Source organism: Porites lutea, chromosome 3 (assembly GCF_958299795.1).
Source record: "Porites lutea chromosome 3, jaPorLute2.1, whole genome shotgun sequence".
Taxonomy (NCBI): domain Eukaryota; kingdom Metazoa; phylum Cnidaria; class Anthozoa; order Scleractinia; family Poritidae; genus Porites; species Porites lutea.
In genome coordinates this window covers 46625254-46649379 of record NC_133203.1, presented here as the reverse complement: position 1 = coordinate 46649379, position 24126 = coordinate 46625254, and the positions used below count along the sequence as shown (strand labels likewise).

General features: G+C 39.6%; 2 protein-coding genes across 3 annotated transcripts; one reads left to right on the top strand and one right to left on the bottom strand.

Annotated features, from left to right (window-relative positions):
* Positions 1 to 1322: 1322 nt before the first annotated feature.
* LOC140929827 (actin-related protein 2/3 complex subunit 2-like) lies at positions 1323 to 10913 on the top strand. Its single transcript, XM_073379523.1, has 12 exons — positions 1323 to 1486; positions 1599 to 1633; positions 2429 to 2487; positions 3885 to 3938; positions 4575 to 4620; positions 4731 to 4790; positions 5076 to 5211; positions 5765 to 5858; positions 7294 to 7420; positions 7675 to 7775; positions 9076 to 9176; positions 10612 to 10913. The coding sequence occupies exons 1-12, from the start codon at positions 1425 to 1427 to the stop codon at positions 10634 to 10636; spliced, it is 900 nt and encodes a 299-aa protein (XP_073235624.1). The 5' UTR covers positions 1323 to 1424; the 3' UTR covers positions 10637 to 10913.
* A 2524-nt stretch (positions 10914 to 13437) lies between these two features.
* LOC140931279 (ferroportin-like) lies at positions 13438 to 22153 on the bottom strand. 2 transcript variants are annotated; one of them, XM_073381052.1, is made up of 5 exons: positions 22021 to 22153; positions 21643 to 21707; positions 19443 to 19602; positions 17784 to 18014; positions 13438 to 15785 (listed from the first exon to the last, which is right to left on the bottom strand). In XM_073381052.1, exons 1-5 carry the CDS (start codon positions 22106 to 22108, stop codon positions 14218 to 14220), a joined length of 2112 nt encoding a protein of 703 aa, XP_073237153.1. In that variant the 5' UTR covers positions 22109 to 22153; the 3' UTR covers positions 13438 to 14217. The 2 variants fall into 2 exon arrangements, with proteins under 2 accessions (XP_073237153.1, XP_073237154.1); XM_073381053.1 differs by lacking the exon at positions 19443 to 19602 and having other exon boundaries at positions 22021 to 22064.
* Positions 22154 to 24126: the final 1973 nt, after the last annotated feature.

Genomic DNA, 24126 nt, shown 5'->3' with positions numbered 1-24126 from the left:
GCGAGGCGTGGATGTTTCGTGGAGGTTTCGCATGACCAAACGCCGTGCAAAACATGTCGGGCAAGAGGCAATGACAGCATAAAAAGATCGAGAGCATTCCTGAATATTGAAGCGAAATGAGTCGGCGCTCACCTGGGAAGAAGGAATCGCTGGACTCTTTGACAACCCGTGAAATCAGTTTAACTCGAAGTTGTCGTAACCTCAGTGTTTTAATAAAATGAGAAATTTCTCCGGTCTATTGAAACCGGTCGTTTGTACAATTTAGGGATTTTAAGATCCAACGACGCGGACGACAACTAGAACGTCAAAAAAACAATAGGTTTAATTAGCAAAACAACAACTTCGCACGTGCAACACACATTTCTTTCCCGTTTTTGCACGACTACGACGTGAAAATGCCTCATTTCGCGTTTTATGGAGGACGTAAATAAGCAACGACGAAATTTTATTTCTCTTTCTGAGCTTGAATATGGTCCCTTGAAATTCAGCTGTAGGAGGGTTCGCCTACAATTGACAAAGTAAGTGGGTAGGAATAATCGCTATAAAGACTGAAAAAAATAAACATCAAACCAGAAATTGCTCTCTTCAAACTGTAAATTATAAATGATCCTGAGAGAATATTCAGTGTGTTAAGGATTTCCCTGCTCTACTGTTAGCTCTATACAAGAAAGGAAGGGTGATTCTTTTTTAATTTCGGTTTCGCTGACACAGCTTTCGCAGAAATCTCGCTGTAGTCGTTTTCGTCGACAAAAGGAATAGCAAAATCGCTCTCCGCGTCTTCCCCCATTTTGTTCTGCGTCATTTCGTGAAGGACGCGTGGCTCTCAGCGTTGGTCATCCACGCGGAACACATTCGCGCTATGTGATTGGCTGTTGTCTAATCCCCCTTGAGATCTGTGGTGTTAAAAATAACTCGAGACGAATTACCTATGGAATAGGGTGTATATGGGGGATGCCCTCTCTGTCCCCTTTATAGTCTCTTGGTACTATCTATGAACCGGCGCGTGTGAACGCAGAGGGCGAGCGGAATGACTCCCGCGGGGCAAGGTGGATAGCCGGATGTTGTGGGCAGCGGGATGATATCCAAGTGGGAAACGAGTAAACTGACGGCCTTACTATCACGGCAAGCCAAAGATTAAGAGAATTATTGAAGAAAAATCAAATGGTAAAACATATTTGGGGAAACTCACAACATGACAGTTCTGTAGATGTCTTTGGGATACCGGCCAACACTGTGACAGACCAGCTCGCGAGACAGCGTTGCGTGACGATCCATTTTGCGGCGCTGGGACCTGGGACATGCGGAAGCTAGGGAAAGTCACGTGACCAGAAGGAGTTCCCTGCCGCCATCTTGTATTTCCGTCAATTTTTGTGTGTTTTACGCAAAGAAGCTTGCCGAATTACGCTCTTACTTTCTTATCCAACATGATTTTGCTAGAAATCAACAACAGGATTATAGAGGAAACGCTCAGAGCCAAGTTTTCGGCGTAAGTTAGCTGGTTTTTGCAAAATTTTGCTCACGTAGTGTGTGAATTCCTTTTCATTTTGGTAGGTGTGTGAGAAATTTTTGCTTCAGCATTGAATGTTTATTTTTTCTAGAGGCAAGTTTGAGTCTGTGGATATAACGGTAGCAGGTTCGTTGCCCTTATAGTTGACTTTGTTAAATCTAGCTGTGCTAGGCTGTCTAAACTTCAATGTGAACGTATACGTAATGATAATTAAATACACGTATAGTACAGTTAAAATCACTTTAATATTAAGCTTATGACTAGAGACTAAATCACTTTATGTTTCTGCTATTTACAAGTTTCGCTGGTTTAGATTAAGCTACAGTACATTTATATAGATATTTTCTGGTGCCCTAAAGTAAATAAACGAAAAAACAGAATGATATATTTCTTATAGTTAAATAATAAAAAAAACCGCCAGGAAATAATTGGGGTATTGACCACTCCAGAAAATACCATAACATACCATAATGCTGTTTGTTTGTCACCCCAAAATTTTACATAAGCATTGTCTTCAGTTTCTCTTAGGAGTTAAAATGGCCCCAAAAGAAACTGAAAACAATGCTCATGCAAAATTTTGGGGTGAGAAACAAAGAACATTATGGTATGTTATGGTATTTTCTGGAGTGGTCAATTCCATTTAATATCCACAGTACAGTACAGTAGTTACTCATGGGAAAATCATTTTGAGGAAATTTCATAAACAGTGTAAATGGTCACAAAAAGGATTCATGCACAGGCTGAAAAGTCCAGTATATACATTATGCTTTACTTGCAACATTAAAAATAGTAATATTATTGTTTCGTTTAGCTTGTAATATTTAAAGTGGGCTTTTTAGTCTGTGTATGTAATTATTACCGATAATACCTGCTCACATTAAGGTGGCTCTCATGATAAACTGATGATACTTTTTCTTTTAGATTTTGATGGTGTTCAGTTTCACCTGTCCAACCCTGATGGTGATAAATCAAAGTTGATGGTAAGGTAACAATTTCACCCATTCACCCCCTGGAAATTTTGCTGAAAAATGCATTTTGAAGCTAGTCAAGCAGATATTCTGGTCCCTGTCATGCTATAAAGAGCTAAAACTTACCGTAAAGCCAGTTACAGGTCGTACACTTCACGGCCTTCTGATCCAGATGCAAAATATCAGCTTGCGAAGTTCAGGCATTGCAGAAAGCAAAATCTCGAGTTTTGGGGTTTAAAAGAGACACAACAGTCTTGACTTTCACCTTGAGCTTTCTCTCCTTGGCTTGAAAGATCTCTTCACTCCGCTCAAGTTAGCGGACAAAGTTGTCCTTGACCATTAATAGACAAGTGGTAGAAGAAATGTTGATCTACAGGGGCAGTTATGGGCGATTTAGGGGCAAATGGGTTAAGCTATTAAACCTTAGAACAACTGGCCGATCCGTTTATCAAAGATCTGCACTCAGTGATGTTACTGTCACTAACCTTGCCACACTACTGTTTGAAAAGTGATTTGAAAGTAACTTGGTACTACAATCCCCCAAGAGTGGAGTATCAAGAATCATAAGACTTAAGAGAAACTGTGCTACTGGCAATTTGCATTTAAGTGGTACTGTACATAATGTGACACAGTTTACCTAAAAGTTCACAAAATTTCCAATGATCAGGGAAAAGGCACTTTCTGTACATTTTTATTCAAACATCTCGGGTGATCAAAATTACTAGGTGTGACTACAGATAAATCTTATTTGCAAGTGATAAATGTATTATTTTACTGTGTATGCTCATGACCTCAGTCAAATTTAAAAGTCCATGGGAATTTTTCTTTAGGCCATACACATAAGTACACATTCATTCAACTCAAGGAAAGGTTAAGCCTCAAACAAAATTTTTTTTTATGATTGCAATAGATTATATATTTTGTACGTAAAGTTTTTTTGTTGTTTTCTTTGCCCAAGTTTTACTTAGGGAGTGCTCTATTGGGATGATCTGGATCAGGATGATCACTCTGATCATAGCACACTAAAGGAATCAACAAATCCAGGATTCATTGGTTCATTTGATATACCATGATCCGAGTGATTTCGAATCCTCTGTTGCATAATTTTAATGTCCTTACATACAGCTGTACATAAATTTTATCGTGTAATGATAACAATAATGCGTAAATGCAAAAGTTGAACCTCGCTCAACTTTTACGTTTACGCGCGGTCTTTCATACATCACCTCTATTTACGCACGTTACATTTACGTCCGTATGCACATGAAAATTACATGACATTGGAAATCCACCCCAACAAACACACCCAAAGATAGCATCTTATTTCATGCCATTCACCCTATCAAAATTCCACCTAGACTAGGCAGCATGAGTAAAAATTGTTTAACAAGTTCTATTTTCTCTTGCAGCTGAGCATTTCCATGAAATTCTTTGCTGATTTACAGAAGTATGGTGCTGATGAGGTTGGCATAAAGTATTTCTTAAGCCACATAATTTTTCTATGTGATGTCAGACTGAGATTATTTTAACTAGCAGATGAGTAACATAGTGGATTTTAGTGCAGTGTAATTGGGGATAGAGGGTAGATGCTTGAATCACTTAACCTTGATAGACTATGACATTTAAAATAAGCACATGTACTTCCAAAGCTACACATGTTACGGGTCAAATTTGATTTCAGGTTTAATTTTAACCTAGGTTGATTCATAATTTCTTTTGTCTCCTGGGGCTCTGAAGACAAAAGAAATTGAGAATCAAACTAGGTCAAATCACAATTAACCAGAAATCATATTTCACCTGTAACATAGACATAAGAAGCAATCAAAGTAATATTTTTTATGAGTGGACAATTGGAGAGGCAACAAGTTGTAGAATGAATTCAATCATGAAAGGACTCATTGCAAGTTTTGATGTGGATCACAATCTCTATGAACTACATTTTGTTAATAATTCCCAAGCCTTAATGTATAACATAAACATCAATATTTATTATATGTTGATTACCATCAGTGTTTAACAATTTTGTTGATTTTATTTAAAGAAGCACTGATGTAATAATTGTTAATTTTTGCCTCTTTTGCTCTTTTTTTACGTTTTAGCTTCTAAAGAAAGTGTATGGAAGCTTTATGACTACACCTGAAAAAGGTTATTATATTTTGTTTTCTTTTGGTCAATATTTCTCTTGGGTGTTTCAGTTTTCAAATGTCATGGCATATTTTTTACTGGTAATTTTTTTTTACATGAATGTCTTGCAGCTTATGATGTTTCCTTGCTGATTGACTTAGAAAAGCTTCCTTCAGCTGAAAATGAAAAAGGTACTAATCTTTTTATTCTGACATTGTTCAAGGCTATGATCTACAGAAAATTGAAGGGAGCCCATTGCTCTGAACCAGTAAAATATAGGATGCTTGAGAATAGATTTGTATGGAAAAGGCTAAGATTTTCCTGTCACTTGAGAGCATACCTTGGGTGTCAGGAGCCACTGAGCCCTGCTAGAACACAGGCCTTTGGTTTGTCTTTAGTAATGATAAGTATTATGGCGATGAAAACCAGCACTGCATCTCATTTTCTTAATAATACGATTTTTCCTTTTTTCCCAGAGGAACTTATTCAGAGATTTGCCTTATTCAAACGAAACTGCTTTGCTTCTGTGTTTGAAAAGTACTTTGACTATCAACAAGCAGGATCTGGTGGGGAAACTCACGCAGTTATAAACTATAGGGATGATGAGTCTATGTAAGTAATATCTTTCATCAAGAAATTAAAATCTAAAAAAACTTTACAGCACATGTATCAGATGGTAACATAACTATAGATTTTTGTATGAGCTTTGACTCAACTACTGAGTCAAAATCCGCCAGTTGTTTTTAAGACTTTAGAAAACTTCGAAAGCATGATTGAAAAAAAAAAGACTTTTCAAGCTCCTTTTTGGCTTAAAAATGTTGTGACAAAAATTGTCAGTTTTTATTTTCCTTTGGTACCCAAGATATCCCTAGGTGTGATATTTAATATTTGTCTACAGTTTATTGTGAAGATCTTACTTTTGTTTCAAATCTAAGTGATAGTCAAATAGTGCACAATGTACATTGAACTGTCTTGTTTCCCTCTCAAAAATTCCTCTCACATGTAAATTGCTTAGTGTTCTAAGAATTGTCAGAGAAAATCAGAGTTTAAGAATAAAGAGGAAAAAGGGGTTGTAACTAGAAAAAGGTTTGCATCTATGAGTTGCTAAAACTTGTGTCATCCTGCATGACACTCAGTATGACACAAGTTTAATTAACTATTGCAGGTATGTACAAGCGAAGGATGACCGTGTTACAGTTATTTTTAGCACTGTATTTAAAGATGATGATGATGTGATTATTGGCAAAGTCTTTATGCAGGTAAGCCTACAGCTGTGTACCTTTGAAACTCCAGATGATCATTGATAAGTAAAATTAATGGTGCCATTGAAGTAACATGAGTACAGTATGATCATTTTAGGTGTGGGTTCATTGTTTTAATGCACACTAATAGTTAATAAATAACAATTATTCCACGAGTGCGGGTTGGATACGAGATGGTAGATAGCCAATGAGTTGCATAGCGCTAAGTTGACTATAATCACCTCATATCCAACAATTTCAAGTAACAACAATAATATTATTGTGAAAGGTTTGAACCCACGAGTCTTTTCAAAAGTAGGTTGAGTTTGATTGTCCGGGTGAACATAGTCCTGAATAGGACTGTTGTTGTTGACAGTGACTGACGTTTCGACAACCTTTGCGGTAGTCATCTTCAGAGTCAAAGTTAGTTGTATCGCGTCATTTGATGGTATTATACTCTGGTTATTGATCTGATTGGTCAATTATGTCGCGATGTTATTGGCCGTCTGTGAGTTAAGCCGTGATGTTATTGGTTATGAAGACTCGTAGTCAGTAATTGGTACGTTTTGAGCCGTCTATTGTAACAGTTAAACAGTCGTCTATTGTTAGTCAAATTGTCAGTTCTCCAGTCATTCTCTCGTAAACAGTTTTGCTTGATCTCGTCAATAAGTCGTTTGTACGGTGCTGGTAATTATTGGCTACAATTCAGTGGCGTTTGTTGTAAGATAGTAAACTAGCTTTCTAAAGTGATGATATTATTAAAAATTGAATCATTGGATAATGAAATTCTAGAGCTCTGATTGGCTTAGCCATCATGGTATATGAGCCGTTATACCATGCTCTCCAAATATGGTAACTGTACACGTCTGCTGAAAATTAAAAACAAGTTGAAAATTGGTTGTTTTTACGAATAAAGTCGGGAAGAATTCTTGATATTTTGTGGGCATTTATTCCACTCGTGCTTGTTGGATATGAGATGGTTATAGCCAACTCATATCCAATGCGCACTCATGGAACAATTCTCGCTGAGCAAGTTTATAATTTTGTTGCGCGTTTCACGCAAGGATGACAAGCAGAGTGCGATTTCGCTTTGGTCATAAAGCTTTCTTTCTACGGTTTGGTATCCGCAGTTGCCTAGCAATAAGCCATAAACAAATCCTAAAGATGCCATTCAATGATGACATCATTGTGCATTTTGGGTTTCCAGGCAACACGGCCACCAACCGCGGCTTATTTTATCCATCTCTGTTTACTGTTCGTTGGTGAATTTCCTGGCGAATTGCAAAGTATAAACTGTGATAAAAAGACACTAGCCCCGGGCTATCGAACAGCACTTTTGTTAAGCCCTGTTATTCTCGTGAGAAAGTGTCTGATTGGTATCAGAGCCTAGGAAATTTACTTAGTTTAAATTTAAATTCTGTCTTTGCTTGTTTCTGTTTTGCAATAATATTAGGAATTCAAGGAAGGTCGACGTGCCAGTCAGACAGCTCCACAGGTTTTGTTCAGTCACAAGGAACCTCCCAATGAACTGCAAGGCACTCCTGCAAGAACAGGAGATAACATTGGATATATTACATTTGGTTAGCACAAACTACGGCTTTTCTTACATTTTACATTAAAAACTATTAGGCTGATTTAGCAACCGGACGGGAACTTCAGTTGATGACAGGAAAGTGCGCGGAAAGGACTAAACACAAGCTTTGAACAACCCAGCCCTGGATATTAATGATCCCTAGCAATCAGCTTACTCAATGAAACAGCCAGCCTTCTCTCCTTGATACTACTATGTGTGTTAATATTCATTTTTCTTTTGTTGTTTTTTCCTCTTTTACAGTCCTGGAACCACGACACACCAAACCAGAAGCACGTGAGAGCACCATCAACTTGATTCACACCTTCAGAAATTACCTGCATTATCATATCAAATGTTCAAAGGTATATTATCTTTCTCTCTATATCGTTCTTTCAATTCAAATTTGTGATTCTTTCCAAATCCAAATCTTTCCAAATTTCCTGTAGACTTGTTCAGTTGATGCAGAAACCAATGTACTTGTGCATGTATTTATCAGGAATTTTATTTGCCCAGGGACCAGTTTCTCGAAACTCCTGGTAACTTTCGGCCGACAAAATCAAATATTCAAATCAAAATCTTGAGAAAAATCATGCAGAGCCTACATTCATAGACAGAAGTCTAAAGACACTTTTGCATTTGTGGGGCCTTTTTCAATTTACATGAGACCCAACCTCTCCCCCACCCCACAAACTACGTTGGATACGTCTATCCAGAATGTTTCTACGTTGGATACAACCATCAAGAATTGTGTAGGGTGGGGGAAGGGAGAACTACAAGAAAATCTCAAAAAGGATGCACTGTTTAATGAGGGCACCCAGAAATTACAGAAAATTATGAATACTTTATATCTGTCCCAAGGATTTTTGTACAAGATTGTAGCTACATGTACATGTAACAAACCAGATAATTTTGTTTTCTAAATTGATAGTTTTATCATGTTATCTGTGACACGATTTTTACCTCTATCTTGTAAGTAAACATCAACAGTTTTCTGAACCCACTCATCACTGTCTGGGACTTTTGACCAATGGGATCCTGGAGATCTAACTGTGCAAACCATGAGACAGTCCCTCCAAAAAAGAACATCATGCTTCAAACCAGCTGAAGTGAATTTTGGTTCAAAAGCAAAGCGTCTTTTTTATTTAATTCAGTGTTTTAAAAAAATTATTCTTGGAAAGGTTTACATTACAGGACTAAAAATGTTGAGTTTGTTAATTTGTGCAAGGGTTTTCAAGTTCTCAGAGACAAAAAAACTGTGATTACATGTATGCTAGTGTTGTTCTAACACATTAAAGTACTGTACAGCTCAAAAATAAGTTATTACCCTCTCTCGAGGTGGAAGCATCATCTCAAGAGATGAGCGTCCCAATTTACATCCTTCTTTCAACTTCTTTTTTTTTTCCGTGTAGCTTGAAGTAGCTTTAAACAGGGGCGGGTCCAGGATTTTTCCTAGGAGGGGGTGCACTTTTCTAAGCGATATTATTCAGTGGATCAATATTGCAAATTTGAAAAGAATTGCAAAAGTCTTATGTTCAAGTACATGCGAAAGAGCATTGTTTTACTTATCAGCTTTACTGTTTTTCTGCACGGTTCTCCTGCTGCTGTCGCTAGAGTCGTTTTTGCTGAAACTCTTTATACTACAAATGTTGTCTTTATTATTAGGCATACCTTCACTCAAGGATGAGAGCACGAACCTCAGAATTTATTAAAGTTCTCAACAGAGCAAGACCGGAACCCAAAACAACAGAAAAGAAGACCATCACGTATGTAGTTTCTTCTTTTTTTTAACATACCATAACTGCCGTCCAGTGGATTGAAAATGCTCTATTGAGAAATATTTTTCAATCGAAAACACGTGAAAATACATTCGTTAGAGTTTTACTAGTTATGAATATAAAGGGGCTATGTAACGAGGATACAGCTGTTTTAGATCATTGAAGTCATACTCTGCGAGCAGAAGTTTCTTTCTGGCATGCCTTTTATCATTTACGAAGTCGCTCGCGTCGCTGGTCAGTCGCTCAGTTTCTCTCGGGGGCCTAAACAAAGCAAGCATGCGACTGACAAGACACGCGAGCGACTTTTTCGTCGGGGTTTATAGGGGGTGGGGGCGGGGGAAGGGAGGCAAGGAAAATAGAGGGGTTTTCCTAGCATCACTGAAGCTCGCGTTCAAGGAGCGCATTAGGGACTTTAAGATCCAACGGCGAGACGGCGACAAGAACGTCGCTTAAAAAGTGAATTTGAGTTTTTTCAGTCTTTATAGCGATTATTCCTACCCACTTACTTTGTCAATTGTAGGCGAACCCTCCTGAAGCTGAATTTCAAGGGACCATATTCAAGCTCAGAAAGAGAAATAAAATTTCGTCGTTGCTTGTTTACGTCCTCCATAAAACGCGAAATGAGGCATTTTCACGTCGTAGTCGTGCAAAAACAGGAAAGAAATGAACAAAAAAGTGTGTTGCACGTGCGAAGTTGTTGTTTTGCTAATTAAACCTATTGTTTTTTTGACGTTCTAGTTGTCGTCCGCGTCGTTGGATCTTAAACTCCCTATTGTTCCAGCAACGCAGGCATTTGATTGGTCATTAGACAATAGATGTTAAATTGCGTTGACAACGAGTACAATTGAAAGTTGCCGACACTGACAAACCATCCCCCGCTAGATAGCGCCAGGCTAAACAACCAAGACGGCCGCCCTTCCGCCCTTAACGTAAAGCACTCGACCTCGACTATCTTACGGAAAAATAGGGGACTGTGAACAGTCTATTAGGACTTTTAGTTTCTTAGACGAGAACGACTACGAGAACGAGATGTTCTCTGAGTACTTACGTGTGAACCAGCGTCATTTTGGCGGGAAAATGTGGTAGCCGTCGTCATTCTACTACGAGTTTGGCAAGAATGTGGTAGTGGCGGAAACGAGTTATCAAATGTTTCAAGTTTTATCATTTTGCGATCGGGAGAGGGCTTAACTTCCTTTAAAAAAGATAACAGTGCTAACTTTTCTGGTGAATCAAAAGTAGAATGAAGCGTTCCGTGGTATTTTTTGATAATACACAAAAATACTTTAAGTCAAATCTCGTACTTGCAGTCGTTCTCGTCCTCGAATCTAAAGCTCTCTATTTCCAATTCTGAAGGACATTCGTGTGTTATTTAAGTTGTTAATTAGCAGCACACTTACTAATTTGTGTTGCTTTTTCGTTACAGAGGTAAGACGTTTGTGCGTCAATGAGGAAGGATGGAGACCCCGAGACCCCGGAGTATTGTTCAAACCTCTTTTTTTTACAATCAAAAAACAGACAGCTGTGGGACTGTTTTGAATAGCAAGGCGGTGGAAGAAGAACGCCAAAAGTTACATTTTATATATTTTTGGTATCGCAATTTGTAAATGAAGTTGAAAATTCTGTTCAAGGAATTCTTTGTTAGAGTGTGGTCGTGTAGGCACGCCATTTGTAGATGTTGTGATTCACTGAATTAATAATAATAAAAGTTTCAACGCCCATATGTCAGTGGTAGTCTTGTATACAGCTATTTCGAGAAAGGTTGTGGGAAAAAAGGTGCACGCGACAATCCCGGAAGGGTAATATGGGATATGATCAATACACTGTTCCTGACACTGTAGCTGTCGAACCTACTTTTGTTGCTTTCCTTTAGCACTCACAGACATATGTCCATGGCCTCTCCTGCCATTCTATCAAATTTCCTTGAAAAACAGTGAACTCAAAAACAACCCACAATACCTTTCGGGGTTGTCGCGTGCACTTTATCCGACAACCTTTCTCAAAATAGCTGTATTCCTGTTAGTACAGTAAAACCTCATCCCCAGTGCTCTCACGGCATTTTCCCGCGTGCTAGTGACGATAATAGGCTGATTTAGCAACAGAACGCGAACGTCATTGACGACGGGAAAGCGCACGAAAACGACGAAACTCGACTTCCGGTGCCCAATTTGTCACTCTGCCATTGGTCAAGCCAGTTGTTTGATTTGCGCGCGCAGTCGTCAACTGACGTTCCCACAACTTGCTTGGTATGCGTCTGGGTATCAGTTCGTTAATTCGTACGAGAGTCGATTCGTCCCATGTGTATTTGGCTAGTCTCGCAAAATGAGATGAGCAATATTAAACATGAACTTTTACTAAAGAAGGGCTGGCACTTAAATAGAACATTTTACAGTTGTGGGCTTAGTATCCTAGCTTTTGAGTGGACTTGAGGCTGATCTTGTTTTGATACAAACCTCTTTCCTTTTCTTATGTAAAATATGCTCAAAAATAAGAGGTTAGCATAAGAAAACCTGATTTAGATGATAAAGCAGGAAGGTTTGTATCAAAACAAGATCAACTCAAACCTTGTTTGCACCTGTAACTGTATAATGAGCATTTGAAAACTCTATGCCGTATACAACTTGCGTGCCCATATTTTGGCAAAAATCAGGGAACTTAAAACAAATATTAAAATACGCTGGCAAGTTTTTATACTTGTACGCTATCTTACGTGTGGACAGAAGGCTAAAACGGAGAAGAAAATCTCCATTTTCAAAATATCCGGATACGCGTGGACGGGGCCTCGTGAATTAAAGTCATTTTTTTAAATGATCTAAAGAAGTGCAATTTAGGACTAGATTCAGCCTCCTCCTCAGGCGCTTCATTTTTCGCTTGGTTTCGCATAGAGACGAGCGCGAAGCGCGAGTGACTAGTGACGAAGTGCAAAGGACATGCCAAAGGGTAAAGAGGGGAGGCGAAGCCTCCTTGCCGCCTTTCTTGGCGCGCAAATTTTCATCGAGAGAGAGACGTCTGGGTACGAGGCAGGACTGGCTCACTATGACTACTACAAGCAAAATGTTTCAGTCGATAGCGCGTTTTGAGTGGCGCCCGTACCCGTCATTCGCAATATCCCAACCTTGTTCCCAGTGTGCTCTACTACTCCGGGAGGAGAGTGGGAGATGACCCTGGGAACGAGTTTGGGGCAACTAAAAAACAGATACTCAAGAAACCGACGAAATTTGACTTGACGGTGTTTACTGGTTGGTAGAAAAATATTTTTTCACTGAATTTGCAACAAAATCATACAAATACACTTTGACTTTCCGCTATTTTTGTAAACTCTGTCAATTTAGAGGTAAACAAAGTGACAAAGAGAAGCCTTTTATTTGCAAAAAGAATTACTCTTCCATTTTTATCTAACTGATTTAGTGACTACTAAAACTGTTATACCCCTCGGGGCCGGTACATAGCGCTAGATATATACCTCGACGGTTCGCGTCTCGGTATATAACCACCATTAGTAAAATCCAACTAGTGGTCTATTATCAAAGCTGCGTTCTTATTGGTTGAGCTACTACTAGGCTATATGTTATAGCCCACTAGTAGCGAAAAGCGCCGGCTTTGAAAACCAAAACAATAGCGGCTGAATCGCGTTTTGCTAGCTAAAGTTGTTTTGTCTCGATATTCTTGACCAACTAGTTGGATTTTACTAAAACAATTATTCCTCTCGCCCTCATGGCCTCTGAGTCAATAGCCCATTCGGGCTCCAGGAATAATTGTTAACTGCTTACCTTCCCTTCGGGGCGTAGTTGTGTAATAACAGCTAGATAAATATTTGCAACGTCAGAGGGAATGGTTTTGTTTACTCAGCCCTATTATTTAAAATTGGTCCCGTGAGCGCGGTTTTTGATCAGAGCATGCGCGAGCCCTATTTGCTGCTATTGGCTCATGCAAAGGGCTCATTAAAGTTCGTTTGGCTGTAAAGGTGACCCTTCCATCCGGGACAGATTTCCTCCACGGTTTAGAAGAAATATCTTTCTATTATTCAACTCTTCAGAGCGCCGGGTCATTGGCCCGTTTCTCAGAAGTCCCGGTAATTTCACGGTCCTAACGAAATATTTTAAAATACAATCTAAAAAATGCTGGGGCGGGTTCTAGTTCACTAACTAGTCCACTTTGTCCCAGCTTTACCCGATAATTGTTTGGTATCATTAGCAAAACTTTTAAAAACTAGTCCTCTGATAGCCTCCGAGCAAGCTCTCCGGGACGCGCCGGAAAGCTTGATCGCAGGCTAGTCCTCTAAATATAAAATACGGCAAACATAAAAAAGTCTTCCGGGTCTGGCGATTATCGGGACCTTAGAGAAACGATCCCTCGGTGAAAAAGGAAAGGAGAAATAACATATTCCGGGCTGAAATGGGGTTAGGGTTTCAAGAAAAATGCCACATACCCAGCCCATATTTTTTAGGAGCAGCCCCCCGGAAGTGCGGAAGTGTCAACCAGATTAAATGCCACCTAAACGCGTAAGGGCCCTACTTACGTAGTCGTCCCAGACCGCAAAGATTGGAAATGAAAGTCGATATTTGCCTTTCACAATTAAATCAAAAGAAAATATTACATACTTATTGTATCAAAAACAAGCGCTCGGATTCCCCAGGGAGGGTACCTTATGATTGTTTGGGTGCAAATGACCGCTGAGAAGGGGAAAATGGGAAATAGGCCGCGAGAATGGAAGGAAGACTTTTTTTCTCTCCTCGCGCGCGCTATTTCTCTTCCCCCTCCACTTTTGGTGTCCCTGATTAGTAGGCTACATATAGCCAGCTAGAAGATTGACACATTAATAAAGTTGTTCATTCATTCATTCATTCATTCAATGGTCTTCCGCACAGGTCACAATAACCATTAAATGTGACCTAAAAGAGGCAACTAATCGATCGATTAATCGAAAGGAAAAGGTCGATCGACGAGAAAAGTGCTCGTAACTGCGTCACATTCTGGCATAACGTTGCTAGATGCTGCTTGAAACTTGCTTTCCTTAGAACTTGCAAACTCCTCAATATTTAAAGTTTTCATTCCTTGTACTAAGAGCTCCTCTTATCATGGCTTCTTCCTCGTCATCTTCAAGATCCAGATCATCTTGTAATCTCGAAGCTGTTTGGTTGTCAGTAGTAGATCCTCCACAGAAAACTCGCAGTTTTTCCAAATGAAACAGATGACCGCGAATTTTATATGCGAACGAGGCATATAACAACCCACCGATACCAACCGCACAAACGGACATGAGAGTTAACAGCCCGAAGTGTTCCGGCTTGGGGAGAGCGATAACAAGACCAAACATGATCAAGCCTAGCATAGAGTTAAAAGACTTCTGCATACCAGCAACTATTCCTCTCTCTTGTTCAGGTACCGTTTCCTGGAAAAGCTGCGTGATAGCGAGATCTGACATCCATAAGCCAAGGCGGGACGTGACGATACCAGCTAAAAGCAGGGCAATAGAAACGTACGAGAACGTTTTGCCAAAGGTGGGGGCTTCTGTCGCGTTAAAGCAGGTTTGGGTAGGGGTTACAGTAGGGAAAATGGTTGAGGTTGATGAGGTCTTGGAGGCATTTATGAAGACTGCAAATGAGGACTTGACAAGGGATGACGTCGGAGTTACAGTGGAGTTCACATACACCGTATGATAGCTTGGTATGGCACGCGAGCTTGATGGAAGTACAGAAGACATTGATGTATTTGCTAGCTCTTTGGTCATGACCATTCTTTGAAACGTCGGAGTTACCATAGGTGTGGGAAGATGAGCTTCGCCACACTGAGGCAGAGAGGAGCTTGACAGGGTCGCGGTACATTGGTGCGTGACAGTGTCTACCCTTAAACTCTGCGGCAACAGAAAAAATGGGGATCCAGGTGCGAAAACTGCCGCGACACACAAGAGAAGGCAGGAAAACTGCAGCGACATTGAGACTAAACCACACCGTACAACGCCAACGGCATTTCGCAGCATCGGAAAAACGAAGGTTGCGAAGACACCAAACAACGAACCAACACCTCGGACAATACTAAGAATGGACTCGCTCAGGCACTGTGTATATGCATAACCTGTTGTGATGGCTCCAAATGATATCACTGTAAAATACAACGAGGCAAGGGCCAAACCAGGACGGGATACTGGTTGCCTAAAATAAATATTCCAGCCGTTTTTGAAAGTTATAATTCTTTTCTTAAAAAGCTTGAAGATCCCTGGTTTGCGTTGGACTGTTCGAACTCTGGTGTTAACAGAAGGGACCAATGCCTCTGTCCCATTTTGGCCCCTTCCAGGGTCATCATTTTCTATCGACTCCAGGCTCCCTCTAGAGCCCTGTGGCTCCTCTTGGCTAAGGTCTACTGAGGATCCTTCTTCCGTCTCATCTTTATGCCTTGTATCGAATACCTTTTGGGACAACGCAGACACGGACTGAAACACTTTCCATAAAAGGTAGTACTCCAGAAAGACCGAAACCACGTTCCAGCCCGCTAGAAGCACGACCCCAGCAACCTTGGAGATGTATGTCATTATCTGGCCAACAAGGATAGGTGCCAAGATTTTACAGCAAAGATCGATTCTTCGTAAAATGGAATTTGTCTCTAAAAGGAAGAGCATTTTAATTTGTTAAACATAAACTGTAGTAGCTCTTTAGAAGAAGCGTACTTAACTTCTGAGGTTGGTTACGGTCAAGTCGCCCAAAAGTCGAAGTAATAACACCCCAAATTTATGGTTAAGGTGACTCGACCCAGTTTTTTTTGGGGGGTACCACCCTACTTTGAAGCTCTCTGGTATCCCCACCTTTACTTTTATCGTAAGTCTAACACATAGAATGGATAACATATAGATCGATCTACAATATAACATAAAATTTTTGGCGATCGGAATAAATGTCACGTGGTTATAATGCCACGCCCCTTTGAGGTCTGAGTCGAAAATCTGCTGTTGCCGGCATTTTTTCGTGAAAATCTCTCGGCTACACATAGTGCGCATTAGTTCCTTACGCTGAACAGAGTTTCACCAAAATCGCAAAGACCCAATTCGAGAAATTCAGTGGTTTCCAAATTTAGGTCATAATTTATGCGAAAATGATAAGCAAACTTTACACGGATTATATCTAATAAACTATGAGATTTATCTCTTTATTTTGGGCATCGTTATAACAGATGGGTCCTTGCAAGTTAGCAAAACGCTTTAGGGCCTTGTAAATGCGCGCGATTTCAAGCAAAGCAAACATATAGAAGTTATAGTTTTCGCTATTTGTTGACGTTTGTCAGCGTTTAAGAGTCCTTCTCACGAAAAAAGCATTTTCTTTAAAATTCGTATTTTTTTTTCCTTCAAATTTTTTCAGGGCCACAATTGATTAACTAACTACCCGGACTCTGAATTTCATGGTCATTGAAAAACTGTGACATTATCTTCTATAAGCCCAAACTTGAGTAAACATTGAAGATTTTTAGCGTTTTGGCTGAGTTTGTGCTTTGGGAGTTGTCTATTGTTTCTAGTCTGTCATTATACAGCATTCTTGTTCAGCACGCGTGCAATGACCACGCTTGGCTGACTTCCGAATGCTCACCGAGATAGTCCCGTCACGACTTGGTTTAATTATTGGCTTGCATTAAACCTATGAAAAAATGATATTTTTTTAATAGTAAGTAGATTAAATGTGTAGCACTTCTTGATTTTTTTGCAAAGGCACAAGAAGCACGAGAATTGATTAAAAATTGTGACTTAAACCTCTATGTATCACGCGATGGCCTGTCTCACTGTACCAAAATTATTATATCTCGGTGAGCATTAGGGAAGTCAGCCTAGCGGGGTCTTTGCACGCGTGCTGAACAAGAATGCTGTATAATGACAGACTAGAAACAACACTAATACGCACTATGTCTAGCCGAGAGATTTTCACGAAAAAATGCCGGCAACAGCAGATTTTCGACTCAGACCTCAAAGGGGCGTGGCATTATAACCACGTGACATTTATTCCGATCGCCAAAAATTTTATGTTATATTGTAGATCGATCTATATGTTATCCATTCTATGTGTTAGACTTACGATAAAAGTAAAGGTGGGGATACCAGAGAGCTTCAAAGTAGGGTGGTACCCCCCCAAAAAAACTGGGTCGAGTCACCTTAAGTCGGCCCTAAATGCTGAGTTATATCGCTCAACATTTTGTTAATGCTCAACATCCTAACATCCCATTACATTATATTCCACTTACTTCTCTATGAAATACACCTGATAAAACTTCGAGTGACATGACTCAGGAATTCGGGCGACATAACTAAAAATTTAAGGCCACATAACTCCGGTTTCGTGCAAGATGACTTTTCGCGCGAATTGACAGGTTACCGTTCCATTGGTCATTTGAATCAGTTGCAGATATTTAACAGTAGAATACAAAAGTATAAAAACATTTGCAAGCATTACGCCTGATTTTCGGTGAATATTTTCTACTCAGTTTTGCAAGAAATATTTGGTAAGGACACCAAAGTGGAATTTACTATGGTATCAGCTCTTGCGGTAGGGTGGGAGAGGGAAAAAGAGGTTTCCTCCACACCCCCCACCCCCAAAGGTTAGACATACTCTAGCCACTTACTTGCAAGGAGTGCTTTATCTGATCCAGCTATCACTACAACCCAGTCCTTCTCGACAGCGATTTTTGTACCAACACTGGACAAGTCAGCTATGGAACCAACGATGATGATAATAGCTTCAAGAAGAGTAACAAACGGATGCTGGATATGTTGTTCTAATTCCAACATTATGAGTAGCAAGACTCCACAGACAATCACAGCAAGATTTTGAATGACCAATGAGATCTGGGCAACTAAACCAAAATAGAAAATCAACTAAGTTCGGAAATGAAATAAAGAAAATTGACCTTTACTTCTCACTTGGTGGGGGTGGGGGGTGGGGGGGTGGTACTCCCTGTAATGGCCTGAACAGGGAGGTTCCACCCAAAACGGGTTTCAGGCCTCTCAGGTTTATGAAAGAGAAGGGATTTCATTATTTGAAGTATATGAAAGTCTAAAGGCCCAAAAGGGCTGACAGATGCATTTTTGTGGCTGTTAAAAAGTCGAAATAAGTCCAGGTTTTGTAATTTATTCATATTTAAAAGACAGTGAACTTACAGGATTTAGAGGGATTCAACGTTCTAAACTAGGTGTGTGAAGCTATACGAAAGGGGTCCCTTTTCTGTCAAATATGGTATATAAAAGGGGGTAAGAGGTTGGACCTCGGGGCGGAGCCTCCCCATATAAAACCTTGATAAGTACTCCTTCTCTGAGATTTATCATCAGTAAATAGTAGCAAAGCCAATCAAATACCAGTAACTGTAACAAATAGAATAATTTTCATTTAGAATTAAAAAATGATTTCCAAGTTTGTTTCTTGTTTTGTGTTTTCTCGGCCAATAGTTGGAAATAAAAACAAAGACTCTCCTGTGTCCTGCCAGAGAAAACACTAAGATGGAAAAGGCACTGTTTGCTTGCTTAGTCAGCAGCCCAGTTTCTTCTTGCCAAGTTGGTGTGTTCGCTAAACTAGTCAAAATCTGTGCATGTTTGTTTCTCTTCTGTAAAACCAATCAAATTCTTACAATCATGTTCCTTTGATGTTTTTGTTTTCTTCATACATAATCATTTAAAGGGTTAGGTGAGACAAAAATAGCTATATTCAAATTCAGCAGGGGAAGAACCAGCTAGTAGTCAATAGCCTGCCCAAAGTGTTGAAATGCTCAGCAGCATCTCCAGCTAGTCATGGTTAGAGTAGGGCTTGAGGCTAAGATCCCTTTGATGATTCCCAGTTCAGCACCCACCACTGTTCAGTGCATTATTATTTTGTCTTTGATATTCGAACTTTTTCTACAACTTACCTTCGTTTTTCAGATTTTCAATCATTGTTAAAAAAAGATAGGTCTCCCAAAAATTTCAATACAGAGACACAAAATCTCCCCTCAAATTTTCTAATGAAAGTAAGACTACTCCATGTCCTTGAACTTTTGACCAGACCCACCAGGGTACCTAACAGTTTCAGATGAGACAAAAAAGTCAGTCACCGAAAAATTTCAAGATGACCAAAGTTCCCCGGAACACATCCAAACAGATAAAGACGTTTTAGGGCAGCTCATATTAACCAAACAAACTTCTAAAGCAAAGAGAAAACCATCTAAGACACGTTTCACAGATTTGAGGATATTTGGTCATTGGATGCCCCTGTCAGTTATTACTCTGTCAGTTCCAAAGTAAGAGGTGCTTACCTTTCAGTCGTGGGTTTGCATCAACCCAGTCCCCTACCAAAGGACCAAATAAAATGATAGACAAGGTACTGATAAGTTGATAGATAGCTGTCAATCGTAAGGATCCTGGGGTGAGTTCAACCAGGTATAATCCAATGGCAAAATGCCACATGCGATCACCCTACAGTATCACACAATAATTTATTGATCAGTACATCAGCATGTCATCAAAACTTCATGTCTGATACAGCAGAATGCCGCCTTACAGCCACCTCAGTAATACTATCACCTCATTGTTACGGCCACTTTTTCCTTACTGCGCGGCTAAATGACCATACATTTTCTTGTACGAAAAGCGCCATTAATATGGTCACCCGTTAACACCGCCAACCTTTTTTGGCCCATTGGTGACCGTATTTATTGGGTTCCACTTTACTTTATACTTGAAATTCTTAACCCTCATTAAGCTATTAAGTTAAGTTCCAATCATAGTCAATCTTAATTTTATGAAAATAGTCCACGTTTTTCCACAAATATTTAACTCTGCTAGTTAAACTAGTACATAAACTACAAGCATTAGTCACCACTGAGATGTTGGAAGATTTCTTCCCAACCTCCCCACCCCCCCTCCCATTCAGTCCTGGAAATTTTGCCAAAAAAGGTGTTTTGAAGCTAGTCAAGTGGTTTTCTAGTCACTCTCATGAATTTAGTAGCTCCATTTTGGTGGGAAAAGTTTTTAAGAAAGCTTTAAGGATCTTAGGATTAGATGAAAGGAAAAGTAGGTGGGTAGTGGAACAAAATTTTCATGGACATTTTCAGGTCAGTGTTGCATGGTTTCCTTGACTCAATCGTGCTCCTTCTGGTATGGTTTGAAAGATCTGTTCACTTTGCACAGTTGTCCGATGACATCACAAGCAGTAGAAGGGACGTGGATCCGCATGGGTTCTTACAAGTGGCTCAGGGGTGAATGGATTAAGAAGGTAGTGTTGTTGAAGATTAGTTGTCCTTCCCTCTCTTACAAGTATTGTTTGGATAGAGCGATTTTCTTATGACCTTGAAATCAAAACGCGCACACGAACCAGAAACAACAAACGAACGAAAATAGGGCAACTTGATTGGAGTGTCAAACGGATCGAAACACCCGTGGCTTTTGGTTGGTTAAGCGAACACTCGGATGAAAAAACTTCATGCCCCAGAACTTTCTAGAAATCAATTGATACTTCGCTTTGACGTGATACTGCAACACGATTGGCCAATCGAACAATGCCTTCTCCATATTAGGGTTTTCTTTGGCGGGAAAATGAAGAGTACATGTTTTGATCTTTTCATTCATTGGCTGATAAAACAAATAACGTCCAAAAATAACATCCAAAACCATTTTTCAAGGTCATACGAAAATCCCTCTATTACTTCTTCTCAACCTCCCTCCCCAAAAACTGTTGAGTGAAAAAAGGTGTAAGTGCATGGCATTAATCCATTTGGGGAGGAGGAGAGTGCTAACTTTGTTATAAAAGTGCTTTTTCACTATGTTTGTTAGCTGGATTTCTCAGCATTGACCATCATATAATAATAATATGAATGCAGAACTGTTGTTGCCACCTTAACCTATCACCTCTGAGCCAGTTATAACTGCCCATGCAGATACAGGGGCCTGTTTCTTGAAAGTTCTAGAAACTTTTGAAATATTCAGGCTCACTTGACCAGAAAATTTTAATGAAAATCTTCATCCACTATCAACCTGCACTAAATTCCATCCAATACTGCAATCCTAAAAGTTTTTCCAAAACCTTCTCCCACTGAAATGAAGCCTATAGTGAATGAACAGTAAAAAAAAAAGCAAAAGAAGAAGAGAATTTTGCACATGCCTAAACTTCCAAAGCTGATATTTAGCATCAGAAACAAAATTCTTCTGAATTATGCAGATGCAATCAAGTTAAAGAGTGCTAATTAAGATAAAGACAGAAAAAATAATATTGCCACCATTTTGGAATCAATCAGTGTAAAATGCAGACTGTGGACTATTGTTTTCAGCATGCAAATGGGTACATGATTAAAATAGTTCCATTGTTTTCGAACCCTAAAAACAATAGTCCACAGTCAGTGCGCAGTCTGCATTTTTCACTGCCCCTTTTGGAATTTAATTAAAGTGCAAGTTTATGCAAATGCAGCGTTAGAGGAAAAGAGAATCAGGAAATCAAAAACAAATCAGCGAATTACTTACCCAAGCAGAGAATGCATGGCTGATACAAACAAGGTTCTGAGGCGAAATCTTACAGCATCTGCTCTCTGCACACAATGAAAAAAACGAAAAAAGCACGCATTACGTAATTAACTTAAACTCGTTGTCAGCAGGACCAAAAACATTAATTAAATTGATCTGCTGCGATAATAACTGAGTAGAACACTATAAAAAAAGTCACTAGGGATTCTGTGAAATCAGAGAAGCTTTCAGAGAAGCTTAAGCGCCCAGTAAAGTAGTTAACTATATAACACGCAGCTCAATGTTCAATATTAAGCATAAATCTTGACCAGTATTATAAAACTTTAACATCGCATGGGATGTTGAAGAGAAACACTGGTTGCAATAAAAGTGTCTCACCAGACTGACGTCGAAGGCTCGTTTGCCCGTCCTCGATCGAGGATTCCCTGTCTTCTATTAACGACTCGTCGCTTCTACCGCCTTGCATGTTTCATCTGGTGAACGAAATCTTCCCAAAATACCCCACAAAAGAAGGTGTTTTGCTGAAAGAACGTTCATATGAGCATCACGCGAGGAGGGTGAAGAAGTGTGTTTGGTCAGCAGCTATACATTTCTTGGTATATACGTTGTGTATGACGGAAGGAGAACAACCACAGGACAGCCAAATAGCTGACTGATGATTGACATTCCAGCATTTTTGTTGTAGTTGTTGCTGTTGTTGTTGTTGTTGCTTTTTTGCTGTTTTCCCTTGTATAGCATTAAGTTCATTGGTTTGTACAAAGAATTGTTAAGAATCAAGCTGTTTTTGACAAAAGCAAAACAAAGAAAAAAAGCATGGTATAAGTTGAAATAATTTTCTGCAGTACAATTTTCAGGTAAACCAGGCCACAGGCAGCCCAGGCTTCGAAAACACGACGGTAGAATCTATGGAGTAAAGTCACCCTCCTTAAAGTTGTAGGAAATGCCAAATACAAGTAAAAGAAACTTACCCTGTTGGTAGTTTTTGTTTTAATGCTCACACGACGCTTGGTTAATAACATGGTATATAAATCTGAATTTCTCCCTCAATACAATAAAATACAATTTTTGTAGATTTTATTAGATGGAAGGAAGTGCAGGAGGGTAGTGAAACAAGATGTTCATTGGAATTATTGGGTCACCTTTAACGGCATTTTGCGTTTTTTGCGTTTTTTACTTTGCGTTTACTCCGACATGTTTGCAGTGTTTGACTGAATCTTGGTCATAGTTTTGGGTAAAGCTTGATGACTCGTCCCCTAGAGCTTTCCACAAGTTGCTAGGTAACTTTTTGGCAACTTCCCGTATATTTCGAGCAAATCTTTTCGTTTAGAGCAACTTTTTGCATTCTGAGCAATTTGTCTAGTTATTTTCTAATTCTGAGACATCGGAGTAGCTTTTAGTGCTATTGGCCTTACTTTCATATTTCACAATGTTTTAGTAGACAATTCATGAATTTCCTGTAAAAAAAGGAGCCAAATCCTCCCCCCCTGGGGCATATCATTGGCGCAAGATAAAAGTAGCCGGGCTCTTATTAGGTAGGGAGGTTTAGAGAAAATTCAAAATGGTGAACGAAGATTCACACTCTACTAACTTGAGTGTGTCGGGTGAAGAAGGTCATTCAACAATTTTATTGGCTAATTACTTTTTTTGGTTTTATTTGAGGACAAAGTTATTTAGCAACGTTGGTTACGCCGCAAAATTTCACAAAAATGCTTTGAAATCTTACTTTTGTAGTACAACTTGCATCTTTTAGCATCATACCCAAAAAAGTTTTTGCTTTTTGAAGCATCTTCTGAGCAACTTTCGTTACCAAAAGCAACTTTTGATTGTTTTTATGCAACTTTTGAGCAATTTTTTGAGAAATTACTGGAAACGTTTTGGAAAATCTCGAGCAACTTGTGGAAAGCCCTACTCATCCCAGTTGTTTATCATTTGTAAGCGGTCACGGAACGGTCGCAACGGACTAGGAGGCATCTTGTGCAAAGAGGATGATGGGAAGGTGAAAGGGATCAGGAAGAGAGTCTCCGATCTTTCCCATCATCCCTCGCGCCTCCCTTGACGGGGCTTCTCTCGTTAATATTGGAGACCTTTATCTTAAAAGATACACTGTTTCCGTGTACGGGTACGGATAAACTACCCGTACGAGTAGTCGTAAATACGGGTAAATTGCTCCTTACCCCGGAGTAACAGTTAGGCTACCCGGTAGAAGGTTGATGCCAATATCACTTCTGGGAAATTGTGGTCACCTTTTGTACAACTTATCGGCAAACATGTTCCGGTTTACCCGTATCCGTAGAGAGAAACGGTGCATTTTAAGCTAGGTCACTATTATAGCCGGTAACTGAGAAAGGATTGAGGACCAGTCCGAGGTATATATATTTACAAAGATCTTTACCCCTTGCAAAAGTAAGATGGCAAAGTTGAAACTGGTGTCATTACAAGGGGTACAAGGGACATGGATCCAAAGGGGAAGGGTGCCATGGGCTG